The 23314-nt window shown below is 37.5% G+C and overlaps 1 protein-coding gene across 1 annotated transcript in view; it reads right to left on the reverse strand.

The window, feature by feature from the left end:
• LOC116590403 (myocyte-specific enhancer factor 2A-like) overlaps positions 1-23314 on the reverse strand; it is a 105075-nt gene that overhangs the window by 19183 nt on the left and 62578 nt on the right. The window contains 3 exon segments of the mRNA XM_032342133.1: positions 6560-6747; positions 17305-17364; positions 18056-18275. Of these exon segments, the coding sequence (XP_032198024.1) occupies positions 6560-6747; positions 17305-17364; positions 18056-18275 (468 nt within the window).

Consider the following 23314-nt stretch of genomic DNA (forward strand, 5'->3'; position numbering starts at 1 on the left):
ACCCTTTGCAGTCAACTCCTCTCTCCATCCCTGGCAACTACTGATCTGTTTTGCATTTTGCAGAATGAAATATAAATGGAATCACATGCTATGTAGTCTTTTGGATCCAGCTTCTTTCACTTAGCAAAACTCATTTAAGATCATCTATATTGCTGTGAATAAGTGGCTCGTCCCTTTTTATTGCTGAGCAGTACTCCTTTGTCTGGATGTACCACAGTGTGTATATCCATCCATTCTTCTGTTGGAAGGACATCTAGGTTGTTCTCAGTTTTTGGCAACTGTGAAAAATACAGATTTCTATAAGCACAGTTCTCAGTTCACTTGTGTAAATTCTCTAGGAGAGGACTGTTGGGTTGTATGACAAGTATATATTTAACTTTGTAAGACGTTGTTGATCTGTTTTCCCAAGTGGTGTGTGACTTTGCATTCTAAGCATGAATATACGAGGGTTCTTGTTGCTCTGCATCCTTGTCAGAACTTGGCATTTTAGAATTCTGGGTTTTGTTTTGTTTTTAAGTAGGCCTCATCGGGCCTTGAACTGGCCTTGAACTCTGATATCAGCGGGTCTTGAACTCTGATATCAAAACCTGAGCTGAAATCAAGACCTGGACACTTAACCGACTGAGCCAACCAGGCACCCGAGTAAAGCTGACACATGATGTTACATTTTTTCAGGTGTACAACACAGCAGTTCCCCAACTCCACACAGTATGCTGTGCTCACAAGTGTAGCTTTTCCATCTGTCCCTATACAATGCTATCACAGTACCACTGATTTTATTTTTTAAATCTTAGCCACCCTAATAGATGTACAGTTGTATCATCATAGAAGCAGGTCCTTTACGAGTATGTGATTTGCAAACAGTTTCTTCTCATCTGTAGGCTGTCTTTTTATTCTCTGGGTAGGACCTTTTACAGAGTAAAACTTTTTGATAGTGAAACTATTTTGATAGCATCAATATATCAGAATTTTCTTTATGGATCATGTTTTTGGTGTATTGTTTCTTCCAAAATTTTCTTCTAAAAGTTTCAGAGTTTTGTATTTTATGCTTGAGTCTATGATGCGTTTTTAGTTAATTTTTGCATAAGGTATGATTTGTATTTTGAGGTTTCATTTTTGCATATGGATGGTGAACTGTTCCAGGAGAGTCGGTTGGACCAGCTATCCTTTCTCGGCTGAACTGCTTTACTGCCTTTGTCAAAATACAACAGAATATATTTGTGTAGGTCTATTTTCTGGGCTCTCTGTTTTGTCCACTGGCGCCCACCTTTCTGCCAGTACCTCTTTCATTCTTGATATTGATAACCTGTGCCTTCTCTTTTAATTTGGTCAGCTTGGCCAGAAGTTTAGCAATCAAAAAACTAGGCTTTGCTTGATTGCTTTTCTCTATTGCTTTCGTTTTAAATTTCATTTATTTCTGAATTTTTTCTTTTGATTGCTTTGGGTTAAGTTTTTGCTCTTCTTTCTTGAGTTTATGAGTTTTAACAAAAGTTTACTGATTTTAGTACCTTCTCTTTTCTAATATAAACATCAAATGCTGTAAGTTTCCCTCTCTCATATACATACATACACACACACATACACACATACATATTTTATAATTTCTCCTAAGATTTCCTCTTTGACTCAGAGATTATTTAAAAGTGTGTTAATTTCTCAATATATAAGGATTTTTCCTTTCTGTTATGATTTCATTATGATCAGAGAATATAATCTAGATGATTTTAACTCTTTGATATTTGTTGAGATTTACTTTATGGCACAGGTAATGGTCTATCTTGGTGAATGTTCCAAGGGCCCTTAAGAAAAATGTTATGCTCTGCTGTTGTGAAGTGTCCCATAAAAGTCTGTTAGAGTACTGGTGAGGCTGGCTGAGTATTGCTCAGGTTGTCCAGATCCGTACAGATTTTTCTGCCTGCTTGTTCTGCCGATTACAGAGAGAAGAATGTTTAAGTTTCCAGCTACAGTTGTGGATTTTTCTATTTCACCTTTTAGTTCCAACAGTTTTTGGCTTACAAAATTTGAAGGCAGGCTGTTACGTGTGTATATATTAAAGATACTTATTTCTTGGAAAATGGACTGTGTGAAGTCCTTCTTTATTCTTGATAATATTCCTTATTGTGAAGACCATATTGTCTGAAATTAATATTGCTACACTAGCCTTCTTGTGGTTAACATTTGCATAGTATGTTTTCTCTATCTGCTAACCTATGCCTTTATATTTAAAGTAGGGTTTCTATAGACTGTGTATGGTATGACCTTCCTTTTTTTAAAATTAATTAATTAATTTTTAAAATAAACATATAATGGGGGTGCCTGGGTGGCTCAGTGGGTTAAAGCCTCTGTCTTCGGCTCAGGTCATGATCTCAGTGACCTGGGATCGAGCCCCGCATCGGGTTCTCTGCTCAGCAGGAAGCCTGCTTCCTCCTCTTTCTCTGCCTGCCTCTTGGCCTACTTGTGATCTCTGTCTGTCAAATAAATAAATAAAATCTTTAAAAATAAATAAATAAATAAATAAACATATGATGTATTTTTATCCCCAGGGGTACAGGTCTATGAATCGCCATGACCTTCCTTTTCTTAAACAATCTGACATTTTGTCTTTTAACTGATGTTTACGACCACATTCAGTGTGATTGCTTGTATGGTTGGATTAAAATCTACAATGTTGTTAGCTGTATTTATTTGTCTCATTGTCTCTTTGTTGTATTTTTCTGTTTTCTCCCATATCTTGGGCTATTCGAGCATTTTTTAATAATTCCATTTTATCTCCTCTATTGACTTTTTATACCTCTTTTTAAATTGTTTTCTGTAGTTGCACTAGGTTTTATAACATACATCTTTAGTTAACTAGAGTTTACCGTCAAGTAGATATCATATTAGGTGTAGAGTAAGGCTTCAAACAGTGTGTTTACAACTTTGCTTCCTGTCTTTTGTTGTCCTACACTTTATTTCTACATGTATTATAAGCACCAAATTAATTCCCGCTATTTTTGCTTTAGAAAGTAGTGATCTTTTAGAACAATGAAAAAGAGAGAGATGCCTGGATTCCGGTTTCTAATACCAGTCTCCAATAATAAGGAACCAGGTTCCTTAGAGAAATGACTGATTCTGGGACTGGGGCAGGGAATATACAAGATGAGCCTGGAACACTTCGTCGTAACTGAAAAATTTTAAAGTAACCTTCATTATCCCCTCCCTGCCAAAAATAACCCCACAAGGATAAGGGTATATTTTCAGAGGAACTGGAACCAAGTGAAAAGTCCTCAACAGCTAAAGCTGGAATATGAGCAACAGAATGAAACAGTATTGGTAGAACTATATGTTAGCAGAATTTAGTAGTATAAATATCCATAAGTCTGTATTAATGTAAATCATTAAATAATAAAAGCAAACAGATAAATCACCTGTTCAGAAGAGCTCCAAATAATTTATGTAGATATTCTGCCCTCAAGGAGGTAGAGCCTAATTCCCCACTCCTTAAGTATGGACCTTGCATAGGACTTCTTTCCAAAGAGGACAGTACGCAAAGGAAGAAGTGTAACTTTGCAGCACAGGAACCCATGCAACACTGCATCAGCAAGGTGACCAAAGTTGACAACAACAGTAATTACTCATAATGATACTATGTACCCTTTGTATGAGGTGATCAAAATGGCACACTTGAGTTGTGGCCTTCCTCCCTGAAACCCATAACCCCAGTCTAATCATGAGTAAAATGTGAGGAAAAAAGTCCCAATGGAAGGACATTCTACAAAATACCTTACTAGTACTTCTCAAAACTGGCAAGGTCATTAAAGCAAGGAAAGACTTAGAAACTATCACAGCCAAGAGGAGTCTGAGGAAACAGCTTACTAAGTGGGAAATAGCCTACTAAGTGTAATGTGGTGTCTTGGATGGGGTCCCAGAACACAAGCTATGTGGTTTAAAAACTAAAGAAATCTGAATAAAGTACAAAAGTTCTGTGAATAATAATGTATCAATACTGACCTTTTAGTACTATGCAGTACTACAGTACTATTGTACTATACTAATGCAAGATGTTAATAATCGGAGAAACTGGTATGAAGCATTAGGAGAACTTTCTGTACTATCTTTGTAATCTAAAATAAAAGGTTTACAAAATGTAGGGGAAAATAAATTGTGTTGTATTTTATCTTCATTTATTTAATTTCCATTGTTCTATATTTCTCTGTGTAGATCCAGGTTTTTGCTGGCATCACAGTCCCTTTGCAGAAGGACTTCCTTCAGCATTTTTTGCAGAACAGATCTCCCAGCAATAAATTCCCCAGATTTTTTTGTTTGAGAAAGTTTTTACTTCTCTTTCATTTCTGAAAGACAACTTTGCTGGATACAGAATTCCAGGTTGAGGGTTTCTTGTTTTGAATTCCAGCACCGCAGGTTACTCTGCGGTTTTATAGCTTGCATAGTTTCTGAAGAGAAGTATGGTATATATTTTCTTTTTCCTTCTCTTTCCTCTGGCTGCCTTTAAGATTTTCTCCTTGTTGTCCTTTGCTTTTAGCAATGTGAAATGTGTGTGTAATTGTCCTACTTGGTGTTACTGTTTCTTCAAATATTTCTTCTGCTCTGTTCTCTCTCCCCTCTTTTTGGAATTCCAATGACAAATATGTTAAACCACCTGATATAAGTCCACAGCTCTTGGAAGATTTGTTCTGCTCTTTGTTTTGCAGTTTGGGTTAACTTTACTGACCTACAGACCAATAGGTCTTTAGCGCTTGGTTTGAGTTCATTTAGTTAGGAATTGGGCTGAGTTGGAGCTCACGGGCGCAGTCATCACCCTCGGTGCCGCCACCATGGGCCCCGAATCCCTGCAGCAGGAAGTGAGGCTGGTTTGCCGGAAGTCGGTTTTTCTCCAGTGTGTGATCCATTCTCAGTCTGCGGCCTTCCCCTCTTGGTGCTGCGCCCCGGGCTGGGGCCTCTTGGGCATCTGCCATGCTCTTGACGTTCACAATTGTTGCTGCACCTCCGCCCTGGCTTCAAATGTTTTTCCTTTTCCATTTCTCAAGATACAATGGGAGGTCGCCAATGGGCCTGGAGGGTGACACTTTCTGTCGTTCATCCCCTCACAGATGAACACTTCTGGTCCATAGGACATAAAGGGGAGAAGGGTCCAGGCAGCACATTTTGTCCCTATTACAGGGGCTGCTCTTCCCTTTTCTCAGCCATACATCATAGGGGAGACATCTTCAGGATGTTCCCAATCTCTTCTGTGAGCACCCAGTGGGGTTTGTGAAGAAAAAGCCTCCAAAAGAACTTGGACTTCACCTACGTAAGAGTACTAGGGGTTTACATGGTCCTGCCAGTGAACACTTGGCCTCCAGCAATTCCCCAAGCATCTGAGTTGAACCTCTCATTACCTGTGTCCTACCCAGACAAATCAGTGCTCGAATGTCCTCTCCCTACAGTATCTGTCTCTTCCTTAAGTTTGGGCCACTTGGTTGCCATGAAATCTCAGCACCATGATCTATTCAAGGAGAACTGTGAACTTGTTTGTCCAACTCGTTTTCCTTGTAAGGCTGGGAGCAACACAGTTTCCAGCTTTCTATCATCTCCAAATGAAAAATTGTTTGTTTCTTGCCTTAAAAGGTTTTGGTCCTGGCTCTCTTTTATATTACCTTGGACAAGTACTAACTTCTCCCTCAGTTTCCTCATCTCTACCCAGCCAAGATTACAACATGATTGACAATCAAATGTGACAAGGCATATGAAGATGTTTGGGAATCGATAAAGCATTATTCATATGTAGATTATCTAAAGCCTGATGGCATCAACTTTTACTTAGCAAAAAACCAAACTCTGCTGCACTGGAGAGAGAACATTTGGCATATCACACTGCATGTTACTCAAGCCATGCTGTATAAGGAATGGTTTCAAAACTTGATATATATTCTGATTTTTTTTTCCTATAAGAAGCACAGGGAGATAAACATACTCGCCTCTTCTTCATAAACATAGGATTCAAAAGCATATGACCCTGGAACTATGAAGACATTGCCAAGGGCTAGTGTGGGGAGACCTGTATTCTCTATAGTATTCAATGGGAAGGTTAGCTGAGAAGGAATAAACAAAGACTACGTGGAGACGAACTCATTCAAGTTTTGATGCCTTGTCCCTTATTCTACAGTGGTTCTCTTTGGTATGTAGAATTTTCTAACAACTATTACAGTGTTTCTCCTACAGAAAAGCATGTGTAATCGATTACTGAATGTATGCAAAGTAGAGATAGAAGAAATACTTAAGTCAGGTTTATGAATTTGGTCATGGAATCTTTGAGCTAAGATCCCAGCCTGGTAAAATTAAAATTAAGCCTAATAACCTCTCCTCATTTAGCTTTAATTTTAAATAACCACTAAGCATATTTACATCCTGTTTTTCTATAATCTGATTTCTGTGTATTTAAAATAGACCTGTGTCTTCAAATGCTGACTTCAAACAGAAATATTAAGAAAGGGTCTAGATTCAATGGAAGTACAAAAAATTCCGAAGAAAAACACAGACTGTATTTTGAGGAATGAGGCTGAAGAGAAATTGAACGTACCAGTGGAGGCATCATGCCCTTGCTGGAAGGAGGGATGACAAATCGAAGATCTGGTTTTCGACTGTTCATTCCAAGATTGCCACCACCTGGAGGAGGAGGAGACTTCGTAGGCATAACTTTGCCTAAACTATTTGCACCAGTAGTTCCAATCAAATTTGGAGAAGCTCTTGAGTTTACGAATCCATTTCCTGGAAAAAAGAAATATCATTCATTAATATGAAAAGAGTTGTTAAAACACGTTGGTAGAAATAGGAAACAAGTTTTCCCTAGTTCTAGTTTCAAATAAATTTTGTAACAAAACTCATTAGCAGCTGATCACGTGTATCTCTGAATATTTTCAAAAGAAGCAAAAATATCAACCCAAGTTTGAAACACACATAAAACTTAAGACTTATTCCACTTGCTTCCAGTCTTACTGCTTGGACCTACTGACAGATATTTAAAACACAAGATCCGTTTCTAACAGGGCATGTCCTACTGGGGAGCAAGGTAATGGAGATCGGATAAGCTGGCTGCCAGTAGGGTCTTCGTTAAGTATTTGTGGTTTGTCTGACTTTAATCATCTTATTCCTGGTTTTCAACTTTCCTAAAAGAGCAGGCTCTCTCTCAGAGGAAGTGAGGACGTGGGTACACAGTGGTGTTCTCTATGTGCAGCCCTTCTGGGCGTCAGCTGAGCTAAGAGATCAAAGTGAAAGACCATTCCTATTTTCACAGAGGCTGCAGTCCTTCTAGTCCTCCTTGGGGGTAGCAGACACATGGTCGGGGTGAGCGGACTCCACTCCAGCCCCGCTCAGTGACAGGTCCGAGCTAACGTGTGCAGGCCTTCTCTCTCACCACTGGAGGGGACCCAGGAACATCCAGTCGGATCCTAAGTAAAGCAGCTCTTACATGATGGTGAGGGAGGCTCCTGCATTCCTCCAAACATGACTGGGGAAGCATTTGATACTCGAGCCATTTTGAGACTCAGAAGAGAGCCAGGATGAGGAAAAAGCTGACACAGAAAGGAGAACTGCACCCTGGAAAAAGCATGCCAAGAAGTGCAATGATGCGTCTCCAAGAACTGCAAAGACTTAATGACAAAAGACAACTATGTACTACAGGTTTTTCACTTTAAGAGCATTTGTATTTGGTTATCAGAACATTTTAAATCTATGAAAAGTTTCTTGAATGGAGCAGAAATATTATTTAAAATTATTTACAACCCATATAGTGTTTGGTGGTTTATAAAACACTTTCGGGGGTGCCTGGGTGGTTCAGTCAGTCAGTGAAGGATCTGCCTTCAGCTCAGGTCATGATCCCAGAGTCCCAGGATCAAGACCTGCATGGGACTTCCTGCTCTCTACCCCGCCCCCTTGCTCATGATCTTTCTCTTACTCTCAAATAAATAAAATCTTTTTAAAAAATTAAAAAAAAATTTCAGGAGCAGTATTCAAATGAATAGGGCAACTGATCTATAGAATTCTAAAATTTAAAAAATGTAACCAGAAAGAGAGGGATTAAGTACTTGAAAATAATCAGATGAAGAAAATGGATGATTCAATATATCTGCTTATCATAAAGAGTTTGAAAAACACGTTATTTGGCTGTACTATTTACATGAATAACTAAAAATTGACGTTTGACAAAGTGATCTAATCAACATTACTGGATCCTAACCAGTACATTTTCAAAGGACAAAGAAAACTGAGTGGTGAGGTGTGGCCCTGGAGAACTGGCCTGCATCTTTCCTGCCACTGTCATTCCAACTGTCAGGATTCCAGATAACCGGTTTTCCTCCTGGCCACCCCCCCTCCCACTCTCACCCAACTCCTCCTGCTTTCTCTGGAACTTTTACAAAGTGCCCTATCAGTTTTAATTCACTTATGTGATTTAATTTTTGTTGTGAGGACTGGTATTTCAGTTAACCTTATGAGACTGTTTCCTGCATTCTACTTCCATTATCTTGAAACAGCATGTATTAAATCTGGGCCGAATCTCCTCTCCACACCCCAGAGAGCAATTCCTGCTTCCTGTTAAGCTTCAGAAAGTAGTGCTGTTAAACAATCTCTTCACTAGGCCATCACCGGTGGAGGAGAGCTCATCCAGGCATTAGGCAGAGGAAAGTGCTAAGGGTAGTCATCTGAATATAAAATGCTTATCAAGTAATTTTTCAAAAATAAGCTTAACAGAAACTAATAGAACGTTAGATTAACATTAGTAAGTACAGATAACATTTCTCTTAATAGGCACAAATGTTTGTAATCTCTTCAATAACATCTGCAAGATTCTTATTTACTTGATTTGCACTCAAATCTGAAGGACAAAGCAGTATTTCTTCTCAAATGTATGACAAGATGATGCGAAGCTAATGTAGAAGAATGCATTATCAAGAAGCTCTAATACTCTTTACCCATGTGGAGCCTAAGATGCTTTTCAGCTACATAAAATGCCACCCAGAGTGAAGGGAATCTAAAAGCGTGGTATTTCTTAGTGGGAAGCTGGGAGTCTGCAGCTGATAATTACGAGAGGATAACGTAAGTGTCTGGTGACTTGCCAGGCTGAAACAGGATAACCTTATATGCACTATTGGTTATTTTGTGCAGTGGAGTGTAACATATATTAAATATACTTCTTACTCCCCATGCAATTTTTTTTTGACCAAAAACCACCTCATTTTGCCACAGCCTACAAATTTAAGAATTAAAATACCAACTCTAAATGAATTAACCCAATGTGATTATTATCAAAATGTGTTCTCAGGTTTTAAAGTAAATTATCCCCAACACATCATGACAAAAATGCTCTTGAGCAAAGTGCATACCGATGTCTCCAGAAACTTAAGAAAGCTAATCTCATGGTCCCTACAGCTCTAAGGCAGATCATTCAATTATAGCAGTCTGGATTGTAGTTCAGAATATCCTAACAGCTGGAATAATGTATTCAAGTGGCTAGAAAGCACTTCATGTCCTTAACACTACTCTTTAGGGCTGAATTGCAGACAATGATGTCATTAATGTTTTACTACTAAGAATCAAATTCAGAAGTTGAACTGACATGCACAGGATTTTGAAAATCTCAAAGGATCCTGAAAAATGTGTCCAAAGCAAGGCTCAAAAATTGATTTTTATCATATCTGACAAATTTTCATAAAATCTGACAAACTTTCAACTGATTATTTGATAATAAAAGAAAACATTAAAAAATCTATACAATTATCTTTTGTATAAAGAACCGAAAATTAAAGAAGACTATGGTTTTAAAAATCATGGTAGACACATGCACTTAATGCAGTGGAAATCCCTATACGGCAGACAACATGGGTTCTGTCCACTAGAAGTTTATAATCTCCAACAGACAACGCTCATGAGATAAACCTGTGAGCCCTTCCTGAGGACTGTACTCAACCTCTCCATCCCTCCCATGTGGGCAGCCCCAAAGCAGCTTCTCCTCTTCTGCGGCTCCCTGGCTTTAACCGTTGCCTCTGTATGACTCTTAAATCTGTTTCTACTCTTTATATCTCCTAATTTCTAGTCCCCATGCAACCATATCCCACAGACACGCTGCTGTCACCTCAAACCCCGCCAGTTACACACCCCTGTACTACAAGCACCCACTGTCACTCCCATCCAGGTTTCAGAGCTCCAGCTTTACTGCTCTTTGTAACGTTTCTCGTTTCATCCACCTCTCGTTACTGGCCACTGCCTCTGCCAGGACGCAAGCCCTTACATATTCCCTTCGCTCACCCCTAAACAATTCTAAGAGCTTCTTGAGCCTTTCTATTTCTAGTCTGGTATATTTTTTTCTTTCTCAACATGTTTTTTTAAAAAAGTGAAATTGCTGGATATCAGAGACTTTATTTTACGCTTGATCTTTAAACACGGGCCCAAAGTCAAAAGGAGTTCCTGAAGTCATCTGAACTACAGTGTTATTTAAGTATTAAATGTTAAATTTCAGAAGAGAAATGTACCTCGTATGCCAAGTCAGAATGCCACTCTGTAAAATGTATACGATTTACAGCATGTACAAAACTGGCAGGTTTTACTTGAACAATAAAAGACTGAAAACAAATTATGTTTCAAGGAAAAACAAATGAATGCTTTAATTTACTATAATAAAATGTTATGACTGTGGAGGTACCAACCATATCAATATAGAAAGTTTAGAAACTAGAAAAGGAGAGAGAAAATTCCTATATCCACCATCCCAACATAACTATGATAATCAGTTTGGATTTCCCCTCCTTTTTATTTTCCACATGCATAGTTTTAAATTACAACTAAAAAGAAGTTCAGATGAAAATTTTCATTTACATAACTTTCATACTGTTGAATACATTGGTTTCTTCCTATTATTCATACTATAAATAAAGTTGCAGTGAATCTTTGGAAGTTCTAGTTCATTTCTTTAGGAGAGATTCCCAGGAATGGGATTTGTGGGCTCAGAGGCATGAACATTTTTATGACTACTGGAACATCTTCACAAAATCTTTTCAGAAAGCTCATTACTAACTTACAATGCCATCATCAGTTTCCTCACACCTGCACTGGTTCTCCAGATCACAACACAAAGTGGTAATATTTGGCAATTAGTGAGTTTGTGGTTTTATTTTGTCATTTTTATTTAAATCTCCTGATACATCCTTTCCATTTTTCAAATACTAGTTGGGTTTCTTTTTTGAATTGTACATTTAGGTACATTAAAAAACCCACCTACTTATTAAATATTCCCCTTCCTCTTGCTTGTATTTTATTTTACTTCTCTACAGAATGAGAAAATCTTTTTATCTCACTTAAGACAACTGGAGAAAAGTGGTTGCAAGCTCAGTGGCTTTTGCAGCTCACTGTGGAGGAGCCAGAGCTTTCCAGCTTTCTGCTCTGCCATCCTAGGCTTTTGCTGGTCTGTCCCCTTGACACAGTCTTGCTTCCTGATCTCAAGATGGGACTGTACATCCCGCTGCCACATGCAGACAATAGTGCCCAATGAACGGAGTCTTTGCCCAAAGACTGTTAAGTCTTTCTGAGAGTATGAATGTGTAATGTTTTCTCTCTAGATTTCAGGATAGTATAACACCTATACAATGTACATTACATTCTCTTATCATTTTATTTATTTATTTATGTATTTTTAAGATTTTATTTATTTATTTGACAGACAGAGATCACAAGTAGGCAGAGAGGCACGCAGAGAGAACGGGGGAGGCAGGTCTCCCACTGAGCAGAGAGCCTGATGCAGGGCTCCCAGGACCCTGGGATCATGACTTGAGCTGAAGGCAGAGGCTTTAACCCACTGAGCCACCCAGGTGCCCCTCTCTAATTGTTTTAAAAGTACCTCCACACTTTGGTTTAGAATTCCTTTTAAAAATCAAATGTATCTATTTTAAAACTCATATTAACGTACCACATAATACAAAATGGTACATAAAATAAAAACTTAAAAATCAGGGCTTTAGCAAAAATTTAAAATCTCCATGTATCCATTACATCAGGAAAAAGAATCCTGCCAAAACCCTGAAAAGGCTCTATAATTGGGCCCCCCAAACTTTCCTGTTGTCCCACCTACCCAAAATAACCAGTATTATGACTATTATAGTGACTTGTTTTTCTTTACAGTTTTATCATCTATCTACACGCAATCTTAGCACATAATATTGCTTGGCTATTTTTCCAGCTTTATTTAGATACAATAGAATAATTTTGTATTTGCATCCATTGTCTTTCATACATCATAGTCTGATGAAATTCAGCCACCATGCTAATTACTGCTATAGTTTCTTCCTTTTCATTCCAGTATAGAACTCCTTCACATAGACATACTATCACTTATTTATTTGTTCTACTGTTGACAGAAATTTGGATTATTTCTAGATGTTGCCTGTAACAGGCAATGCCATGCGCATTCCTTTATTTCTTGATGCTCATGGTACACATATGCATTTCTCTACAGTATATAAGGATGAATAAAAATGGTGGGTTGTAGAACCCATATATCTACTACTTTAGGAGACAATGTCAAAACGGCTGCATCAATTTGCACTGTCATCCTCAGGGAATGAGAGTTTGGAACTTTCACAATGAGAGTTATCAACACCTGGTTATTACCAGCCTATTCTGCTTTGGCCATTCTGGCTGGTGTATGATGCTTTCTGTGATTTTAATTTTGCATTGCCTTGGTTACTGAGATGGAGTATCTTGTCACAGGTTTACTGGATACCTGGTAACTTCTTTTGTAAAATGTTCTCATGCACATATTCAAAAATCAGATTTTTTTCATGATGACTTGTATGTATTCTTGATAAAAAAGACCTCTGTGTACTGTATGTATACAACCTACATTTTCTCACTGTCTTGCCTTTTTGTTCTCTTCATGGTGTTTTTGATCAATAAAGATTCTTAATTTTACACAACCAAATCAATCCTTCTTTTACGGTTATGCTTCCTCTGGTTTCCTATTTAACATGTCTTTCCCTATTCTAAGTTTGTCTCATGCTTAAAAACCTCAAAGATGCTTCTGCTTTCCTTATTACATGGGCCTGAAACATCCTGTATTTTGGGAAGCAGGAGACTCAACAAAAATTAAAATAAGAACAAGGAGAACAGAGGCTCATCTATAAAAACATTATACATTTGAAAATTACAGTATCAGTAAAAATGTTCCAGTTTAAAGGTTAATTGAAACTATATGGAAGTGGTTCATGACAAGTCTTTAAGCCTGTACAGAAAAATTAAAGTTATTATACAGATTATGTATAAAAAATTGATTTTAAACAAGGGTCTTTGGATATTGGTTGCTGGCTGAAACACTTTGTCACCAGAGAGCTTACCTCTCATTAAATTCCCCAAAATTTGTTGATACTTTTTTTGTGGCCCAGCATGTGGTCAATTTTCAGTTTTATGTACACAAAGAACTTTTTTTTTTTTAAATATAGAAGAACATATGGGGCACCTGGGTGGCCAGTCAAGTTAAGCATCTGCCTTCAGCTCAGGTCATGATCCCAGGGTCCCGGGACTGAGTCCCACACTGGGCTCCCTGCTTAGCAAGGAGTCTGCATCTCCCTCTGCCCTGTCTTTCCTCCCCACTCATGCTCTGACAAATAAACAAGCAAAATCTTAAAAAAGAGAAAAAAGGAACACAGTGTAAAGAATGTTTACTCTGTACTTTAAATGTAGATAACAACACTCTAGTGTACAGAAAGCAGATGGCGCAGATGTTAGATGTAGCTACTAGAAGGGCCTGTTAATCTCTGATGCACTCCACTTCTATGGTATTGCCTTTTGGGGGCTCAACACAAAGTGACAGGAGCACACTGGACCCTCCCAATTTTTAAGGGCCCTGAACTTTGACTTCTCTGTCCCCCTAGGTCTCTGAGGCATCCTGCTCCACTGTGGAAGTGGCAACTACCACCTGTGGAAAAGCAGTCATCAGTGCCAGGCTCACCCTCTTTGAGGATCTGTCTCCAACATTCCCTGGATCTTGAGCCAGGAATTCTTCATTATTTCGTAGGTTCTCAAGTGCTTTCAAGCAGATTTAAAAAATATTTTGCCTAGCATTTGTAGGTGTCTTCAGCAGAAGGGTTGGTCCCAATAATCAGGTCTACTACTATCACAGCACAAGCTTAATTGTCTTGTCTTTTTTTTAAACCTCAATTTTAATTTCATTTATGGAAGGTTTCATTATCCAAAAACTCTTTTCTATATATCATCTTAAGACCAGAAAGAAGATTTCCCAAAATGTTTTATGATACTAATTATGAAAGATGCTTTTTCATGAGGAAAAAAATGAAGGTTTTTATTATGAAATCACTTTGTGTAACCATATGTTACATACTAAGTTTAATGACTCACAAACAAATTAGCATTTTAAAGGCTCCAGTAAGTCCTACAGTGAAGAAAACTGCTTAGTTTTATTTAACACAAGGTTTACCAAACATTGATAAATCCTTCTTCTCATACAGTTCCAAGAAACATATCTGGAAAAATAGATTAGAAATCATTCTTTACTTTTAAATATTTTTCCCTCCAAACTTCTCTGGGAATCTTAACTGTTTAATCTTTTCATTCATAAAGAGTATATCTGGTATAATAATGAGTTTAAACTACTTTTTCCAAACTACTAAACCAAAATGGCATAATTGTTGAAAATGAGCTAAAACATATTATCTGGCTCTTCCTCACAAAAATAACATTTTAAAAATACCCATGTCAGATCATTTATTTTAGGGACAATTTATAGTAAAAACACTTTAAACCCATGTATGCTCTAAGTATTTCACATAAATACATGCTTCCAGTTGGTATCTTAATTGACATAAAAGGTCTACTCAGTTAGATCTAATTCTGTTAAAAAGCAGTTTTATATATATATATATATATATATCTCATTTAGAATACAAGCCACACAAGTGAAGTAAGTAGAGTTACACGCAGTCTAGGTAAAATTGGCATGTACGAGTATGAGTTAATGAAGAATCAGAACATACAATCTGAGGTGTACCCTAGGAAGCAGGATTTACCTCTGTTTATATGTAATAATGTAAACAGACTTTTAAATAACTCACTAAAGGGGTGCCTGGGTGGCTCAATCAGTTAAATGTCTGCCTGTGGGTCAGGTTGTGATGCGGTTCTGGGACTGAGCCCCATGTCCAGCTCTCCAGTCAGCAGGTCAGCAAGGAGGCTCCTTGTTTCTCTCCTTCTGTCTCCTCTCTCTCCCCCAGCCCCCAATTCATGCACACGCTCTCTCTCTCTCAAATAAATAAAATCTTTAAGTTTCTCACTAAGCACTTACAATATTTTAATACTTACTTGAATTTTAAGTTTTAATAGAAATACATGTTCCCTAATCATGATTATTAACACTATTAACACTAAACACATTAGTTACCTAAGATAGGGGGAGGAAGGGCATGGGAATGGAACAGAGGTATAAAAGGGATTAATACACAGCAGACTGAGATGCTTTGTATGAAGTAATGACGATGTGCCATGATCCCTGGAGTAGGATTATGTAGCCCTCTAAACATAAAGGTCATGACAGGGAGAGGAGGCTTATAAAAAAAAGAAAAATGAATGAAAACAACAACAACAACAACAAAAAATGTCTTTTGATGATGACAAAGTCTGAGTTTCAAATTACCAAAGGGAGCACAGAAAAACCAAGCAGCAGAGACAGAGTTTAGATTTACAGTTGCATGGCAGATAAGAAAAAATATTGATAAAAGCTTTTAGGAAGTGTAAAAAGTACAAGAAAAAAAAATTGGAATTGAAACACTTGTTTGACAGGAGTTAGAACCGTGTTTACAATATGCCAGAAGGATGAAGAAAAAAAAAAAGAAGGAAAGTCAAGGGAAAACACATTAGAAATCTTCGAAGAGTTAAACTACATGGGGGAGGGGGGAACTAATTTCGGAAATAAACCAAGAGGTACTTACAATTAACATGAAATGAAATAGAAATTCTTGAGTCTAGCCTTAACTAAGCTAGGAAGTAGAAGGCAAAGTAAGATGGGCAGTACTGGGGGAGTAAAAGCATATGGGAAGGTTTAACACAAAAAGAGTATGTTTATGGGCATGCAAATAACTAAAATGAAGTTTAAATAAACTATAAATATTTGGAAATACACATATAAGTAAAGCAGCCTAATGTATAACTATTAATACTGCTATGAATTTTCCACAATTATGTTAAAAAAGATCCTACAATGGGTCTTATATAATATTCCATCCAAAGCACAATTAATATGTGGCAGAATTAGGCATTTAACCTACCACTATGTTTTATAACTTGTCTCAGCAATATGTTCCTTTCTCATCACCTTAAATTAAGTTATTCAATTATCTCTGCAAATCTCTTGAGGCAGAAGCTCCTTACATTTTAATAGAATGAATGGGCTGAATACATACAAGTGTAAATTTTTCTTAGAAGTGTCTGTGTTCAGAAGACTCCAGGAACACACAATATCTAAAATCAGGGAGGAAATTTTTTTTTCAGATACAATGATGATACAATGATGACAACTATGTTTATCACAGATTAAGAGACCAAGACCACTTAATGTGATGATAATCCAAAGGAATACAGTTATTCTTACAACTCTTTGACATATATGCCATGTTTCTGTAATGTTCAATTCATGCTGTATCTTTGCCAGCACTCAGAGGTTGGGCAGACATATTTAAACATGTGTTTAAACTTGCTAGTCATCTTTGGGATCCTAAAGTAAAAAACAAAACAAAACTAAACCAAATTGGCTACAACTGTGACAAAATGTGGATGTTCTACACGTAGCCACCAAAACAATGCTTTGAAGACAAACTTTTTAATAATCTTTGTAGCTCTAGAAGCAGGCCCACAATTTCTTTGTTATTGCAACCTCTCCAAAAACATTTCATGCTATTATAAAATGTATCAGTCTGCTAATGATCTAAATTTTGGCAAGAATAGATGATACAGAAATCTTCTCCTTAAGAAACTAGCTTGATGTAAAAACTGTATGAAGGCAATTGCATCTTTAGCAAAGAACAGTATCTGAAAGCACTTGAGGAAGCACTCAAGGCCAAGGTATAAAGAACAGAGCAGGGATGTTATTTAAAAATGTTAGGTATTAGTAAAAACACCCCTCAGAAGAAAATTAAGTCTACGAAGGGACATGTCTGCTCTAGTCATATACCCATTTTTCCCTTATCTGGTATAAGGTCTCATTTGAGGGACAATATTCCCTTTATCTCATATAGGGCAGATGCCTAGAAAGACAAACAGGAGTAATTCAGGCACCCACTGGACTGCTTCCAGCTCCATTTGGCACTGTGAGGTCTGAAGTGCTCAACATCCCACCTAAAAATTTTAGAGAGAGAACAGAGAGGGCAGAGAATGAACATGAATTGGTTTTCCTTATCTGAATGAAGTAAACTGCACTCCTTTTCTAAAAAGCAAAAATAAAAACTAGCCCTAGACTGAATCTGTCATAACTGTGTAATATGATATAGTTAAATGTACATATAAAAGCTCACCTATCAAGCTCTGGATACAAATGTTTTCCTGTATCAATATCAAAAAGTACAAATTCCTAAGAATGGGGTCAGTGCTAACAGTACTATTAAATTTGGGACTTAAAGAAGAGGAAACACTGTATTACAAAGAATAAAGTCATAAATGCTGATTTTTGCTGAATTCATGAACTCTAACTCCAGTCAGGTACATCTACTCTCTTCTTTTTGACATGAGTGACTCACACTCAAACTTTAAGTCTTTGCTCATGATACCCTAATTAAATTTTCTGCCTGTCAAAGTATGGTTTCCTGTGAAAAGGAAAGTCATTGATGGCAGATTCTGTATATGGGCTCACTGTACCCAAGAGGATGCCACAGCGCCGCAGTAAATCCTCAAAAATATTCTTTAAAATGGAATCAATTATGTGGCAGTGACTCTCGCACATCATAGAAAATTAAAGGTAGCGAAATAAGAAACTGCTTATGTCAGCAATTCTTTTTCTTAAAGAACCAGCAGAAGAGAGACCACTACACACCTGAACTGCCGGTACTCGGTGGTCTCTGAGGGACTCCAGGGGATACATTTCTGTGCAGCGTGGCTTGAGGTGGAGACAGCATGCTTGAATCTGCTAATGTTGAGCTGGCGGCCAAAGATGGCGACACAAGTGAACTCCCTGGGTTAGTGTAGGACAAAGCGTTAGGGCTGGTCACAGGGACTGTGACAGACATTGAGAAGTTTTGAGGTGGCAAACCAGGCTGTAAATAAAGAACAAGGAAGAGAAAACTGTTAGTTTCATTTTCATCTATATTAAATAAATAACTTACGAATTTTAATTTGGATAAGGTAACTCCACAGTTATTAAAAGTTGAGGACAGGGATAGTTTCTTACTAATCAAATGGTAGATTTAAGTTGCTTTCTTCAGAATTACATTTGAACATGAGTATGTCTGACATAAACTTTTCAATTTCCGTTTTAGATATGAATACATATACACTACTATAAAGTGTGTGTGTATATATATGTGTCTGTATATATATATATATATATATATATATATATATATATATATATTTCAAACGGTCCTAGAAATGAAAATTAGATGTCAGAACCTGATATTAAAGTAGTGTTGTCAGATTTAGACATTACAAAATATATCGTTACCAAGTAAGCATAAAATTAGCACTTTAATAATCCAAACCAGTTTAGTAACATTATATTTCTATTGAGAGATTACAAATTTAACAAAAGGAGAAAATATGTACACAAAATATAAATTTAATACACCAAATGTGGAACATTAAAAATCAGCCCTGGTTAACTGACTGACACTCTTTTTTATTTATTTATTTATTTATTTATTTATTTATTTATTTTATAATTTTTTGTTTTTTATAAACATATATTTTTATCCCCAGGGGTACAGGTCTGTGAATCGCCAGGTTTACACACTTCACAGCACTCACCAAAGCACATACCCTCCCCAATGTCCATAATCCCACCCCCTTCTCCCAAACCCCATCGCCCCAGCAACCCTCAGTTTGTTTTGTGAGATTAAGAGTCACTTATGGTTTGTCTCCCTCCCAATCCCATCTTGTTTCATTGATTCGTCTCCTACCCACTTAAGCCCCCATGTTGCATCACCACTTCCTCATATCAGGGAGATCATATGATAGTTGTCTTTCTCTGCTTGACTTATTTAGCTAAGCATGATACGCTCTAGGTCCATCCATGTTGTCGCAAATGGTAAGATTTCATTTCTTTTGATGGCTGCATAGTATTCCATTGTGTATATATACCACATCTTCTTGATCCATTCATCTGTTGATGGACATCTAGGTTCTTTCCATAGTTTGGCTATTGTGGACATTGCTGCTATAAACATTCGGGTGCACGTGCCCCTTTGGATCACTACGTTTGTATCTTTAGGGTAAATACCCAATAGTGCAATTGCTGGGTCATAGGGCAGTTCTATTTTCAACATTTTGAGGAACCTCCATGCTGTTTTCCAGAGTGGCTGCACCAGCTTGCATTCCCACCAACAGTGTAGGAGGGTTTCCCTTTCTCCGCACCCTCGCCAGCATCTGTCATTTCCTGACTTGTTGATTTTAGCAATTCTGACTGGTGTGAGGTGATATCTCATTGTAGTTTTGATTTGTATTTCCCTGATGCCGAGTGATATGGAGCACTTTTTCATGTGTCTGTTGGCCATCTGGATGTCTTCTTTTCAGAAATGTCTGTTCATGTCCTCTGCCCATTTCTTGATTGGATTATTTGTTCTTTGGGTGTTGAGTTTGCTAAGTTCTTTATAGATTCTGGACACTAGTCCTTTATCTGATATGTCGTTTGCAAATATCTTCTCCCATTCTGTCAGTTGTCTTTTGATTTTCTTAACTGTTTCCTTTGCTGTGCAAAAGCTTTTGATCTTGATGAAATCCCAATAGTTCATTTTTGCCCTTGCTTCCCTTGCCTTTTGCGTTGTTCCTAGGAAGATGTTGCTGCGGCTGAGGTCGAAGAGGCTGCTGCCTGTGTTCTCCTCAAGGATTTTGATGGATTCCTTTCGCACATTGAGGTCCTTCATCCATTTTGAGTCTATTATTGTGTGTGGTGTAAGGAAATGGTCCAATTTCATTTTTCTGCATGTGGCTGTCCAATTTTCCCAGCACCATTTATTGAAGGGGCTGTCTTTTTTCCATTGGACATTCTTTCCTGCTTTGTCGAAGATTAGTTGACCATAGAGTTGAGGGTCTATTTCTGGGCTCTCTATTCTGTTCCATTGATCTATGTGTCTGTTTTTGTACCAGTACCATGCTGTCTTGATGATGACAGCTTTGTAATAGAGCTTGAAGTCCGGAATTGTGATGCCACCAACGTTGGCTTTCTTTTTCAATATTCCTCTGGCTATTCGAGGTCTTTTCTGGTTCCATATAAATTTTAGAATTATTTGTTCCATTTCTTTGAAAAGATGGATGGTACTTTGATAGGAATTGCATTAAATGTGTAGATTGCTTTAGGTAGCATAGACATTTTCACAATATTTATTCTTCCAATCCAGGAGCATGGAACATTTTTCCATTTCTTTGTGTCTTCCTCAATTTCTTTCATGAGTACTTTATAGTTTTCTGAGTATAGATTCTGTGCCTCTTTGGTTTATTCCTAGGTATCTTATGGTTTTGGGTGCAATTATAAATGGGATTGACTCCTTAATTTCTCTTTCTTCTGTCTTGCTGTTGGTGTAGAGAAATGCAACTGATTTCTGTGCATTGACTTTATATCATGACACTTTACTGAATTCCTGTATAAGTTCTAGCAGTTTTGGAGTGGAGTCTTTTGGGTTTTCCACATATAGTATCATATCATCTGCGAAGAGTGATAATTTGACTTCTTCTTTGCCGATTTGGATGCCTTTAATTTCCTTTTGTTGTCTGATTGTGGAGGCTAGGACCTCTAGTACTATGTTGAATAGCAGTGGTGATAATGGATATCTCTGCCGTGTTCCTGACCTTAGCGGAAAAGCTTTCAGTTTTTCTCCATTGAGAATGATATTTGCGGTGGGTTTTTCATAGATGGCTTTGATGATATTGAGGTATGTGCCCTCTATCCCTATACTTTGAAGAGTTTTGAACAGGAAGGGATGCTGTACTTTGTCAAATGCTTTTTCAGCATCTATTGAGAGTATCATATGGTTCTTGTTCTTTCTTTTATTGATGTGTTGTATCACATTGACTGATTTGCAGATGTTGAACCAACCTTGCAGCCCTGGAATAAATCCCACTTGGTCGTGGTGAATAATCCTTTTAATGTACTGTTGAATCCTATTGGCTAGTATTTTGTTGAGTATTTTCGCATCTGTGTTCATCAAGGATATTGGTCTATAGCTCTCTTTTTTGATGGGATCTTTGTCTGGTTTGGGGATCAAGGTGATGCTGGCCTCATAAAATGAGTTTGGAAGTTTTCCTTCCATTTCTATTTTTTGGAACAGTTTCAGGAGAATAGGAATTAGTTCTTCTTTAAATGTTTGGTAGAATTCCCCCGGGAAGCCGTCTGGCCCTGGGCTTTTGTTTGTTTAGAGATTTTTAATGACTGTTGCAATCTCCTTACTGGTTATGGGTCTGTTCAGGCTTTCTATTTCTTCCTGGTTCAGCTGTGGTAGTTTATATGTTTCTAGGAATGCATCCGTTTCTTCCAGATTGTCAAATTTGTTGGCGTAGAGTTGCTCATAGTATGTTCTTATAATAGTTTGTATTTCTTTGGTGTTAGTTGTGATCTCTCCTCTTTCATTCATGATTTTATTTATTTGGGTCCTTTCTCTTTTCTTTTTGATAAGTCGGGCCAGGGGTTTATCAATTTTATTAATTCTTTCAAAGAACCAGCTCCTAGTTTCGTTGATTTGCTCTATTGTTTTTTTGGTTTCTATTTCATTGATTTCTGCTCTGGTCTTTATGATTTCTCTTCTCCTGCTGGGCTTAGGGTTTCTTTCTTGTTCTTTCTCCAGCTCCTTTAGGTGTAAGGTTAGGTTGTGTACCTGAGACCTTTCTTGTTTCTTGAGAAAGGCTTGTACCGCTATATATTTTCCTCTCAGGCCTGCCTTTGTTGTGTCCCACAGATTTTGAACCGTTGTATTTTCATTATCATTTGTTTCCATGATTTTTTTCAATTCTTCTTTAATTTCCCGGTTGACCCATTCATTCTTTAGAAGGATGCTGTTTAGTCTCCATGTATTTGGGTTCTTTCCAAACTTCCTTTTGTGGTTGAGTTCTAGCTTTAGAGCATTGTGGTCTGAAAATATGCAGGGAATGATCCCAATCTTTTGATACCAGTTGAGTCCTGATTTAGGACCGAGGATGTGATCTATTCTGGAGAATGTTCCATGTGCACTAGAGAAGAATGTGTATTCTGTTGCTTTGGGATGAAATGTTCTGAATATATCTGTGATGTCCATCTGGTCCAGTGTGTCGTTTAAGGCCTTTATTTCCTTGCTGATCTTTTGCTTGGATGATCTGTCCATTTCAGTGAGGGGAGTGTTAAAGTCCCCTACTATTGTATTATTGTTGATGTGTTTCTTTGATTTTGTTATTAATTGGTTTATATAGTTGGCTGCTCCCATGTTGGGGTCATAGATATTTAAAATTGTTAAATCTTCTTGTTGGACAGACCCTTTGAGTATGATATAGTGTCCTTCCTCATCTCTTATTATAGTCTTTGGCTTAAAATCTAATTGATCTGATATAAGGATTGCCACTCCTGCTTTCTTCTGATGTCCATTAGCATGGTAAATTCTTTTCCACCCCCTCACTTTAAATCTGGAGGTGTCTTCGGGCTTAAAATGAGTTTCTTGGAGGCAACATATAGATGGGTTTTGTTTTTTTATCCATTCTGATACCCTGTGTCTTTTGACAGGGGCATTTAGCCCATTAATATTCAGGGTAACTATTGAGAGATATGAATTTAGTGCCATTGTATTGCCTGTAAGGTGACTGTTACTGTATATGGTCTCTGTTCCTTTCTGATCTACCACTTGTAGGCTCTCTCTTTGCTTAGAGGACCCCTTTCAATATTTCCTGTAGAGCTGGTTTGGTATTTGCAAATTCTTTCAGTTTTTGTTTGTCCTGGAAGCTTTTAATCTCTCCTTCTATTTTCAATGATAGCCTAGCTGGATATAGTATTCTTGGCTGCATGTTTTTCTCGTTTAGTGCTCTGAAAATATCATGCCAGCTCTTTCTGGCCTGCCAGGTCTCTGTGGATAAGTCAGCTGCCAATCTAATATTTTTACCATTGTATGTTACAGACTTCTTT

This window comes from Mustela erminea, chromosome 5 (assembly GCF_009829155.1).
Source record: "Mustela erminea isolate mMusErm1 chromosome 5, mMusErm1.Pri, whole genome shotgun sequence".
NCBI lineage: Eukaryota > Metazoa > Chordata > Mammalia > Carnivora > Mustelidae > Mustela > Mustela erminea.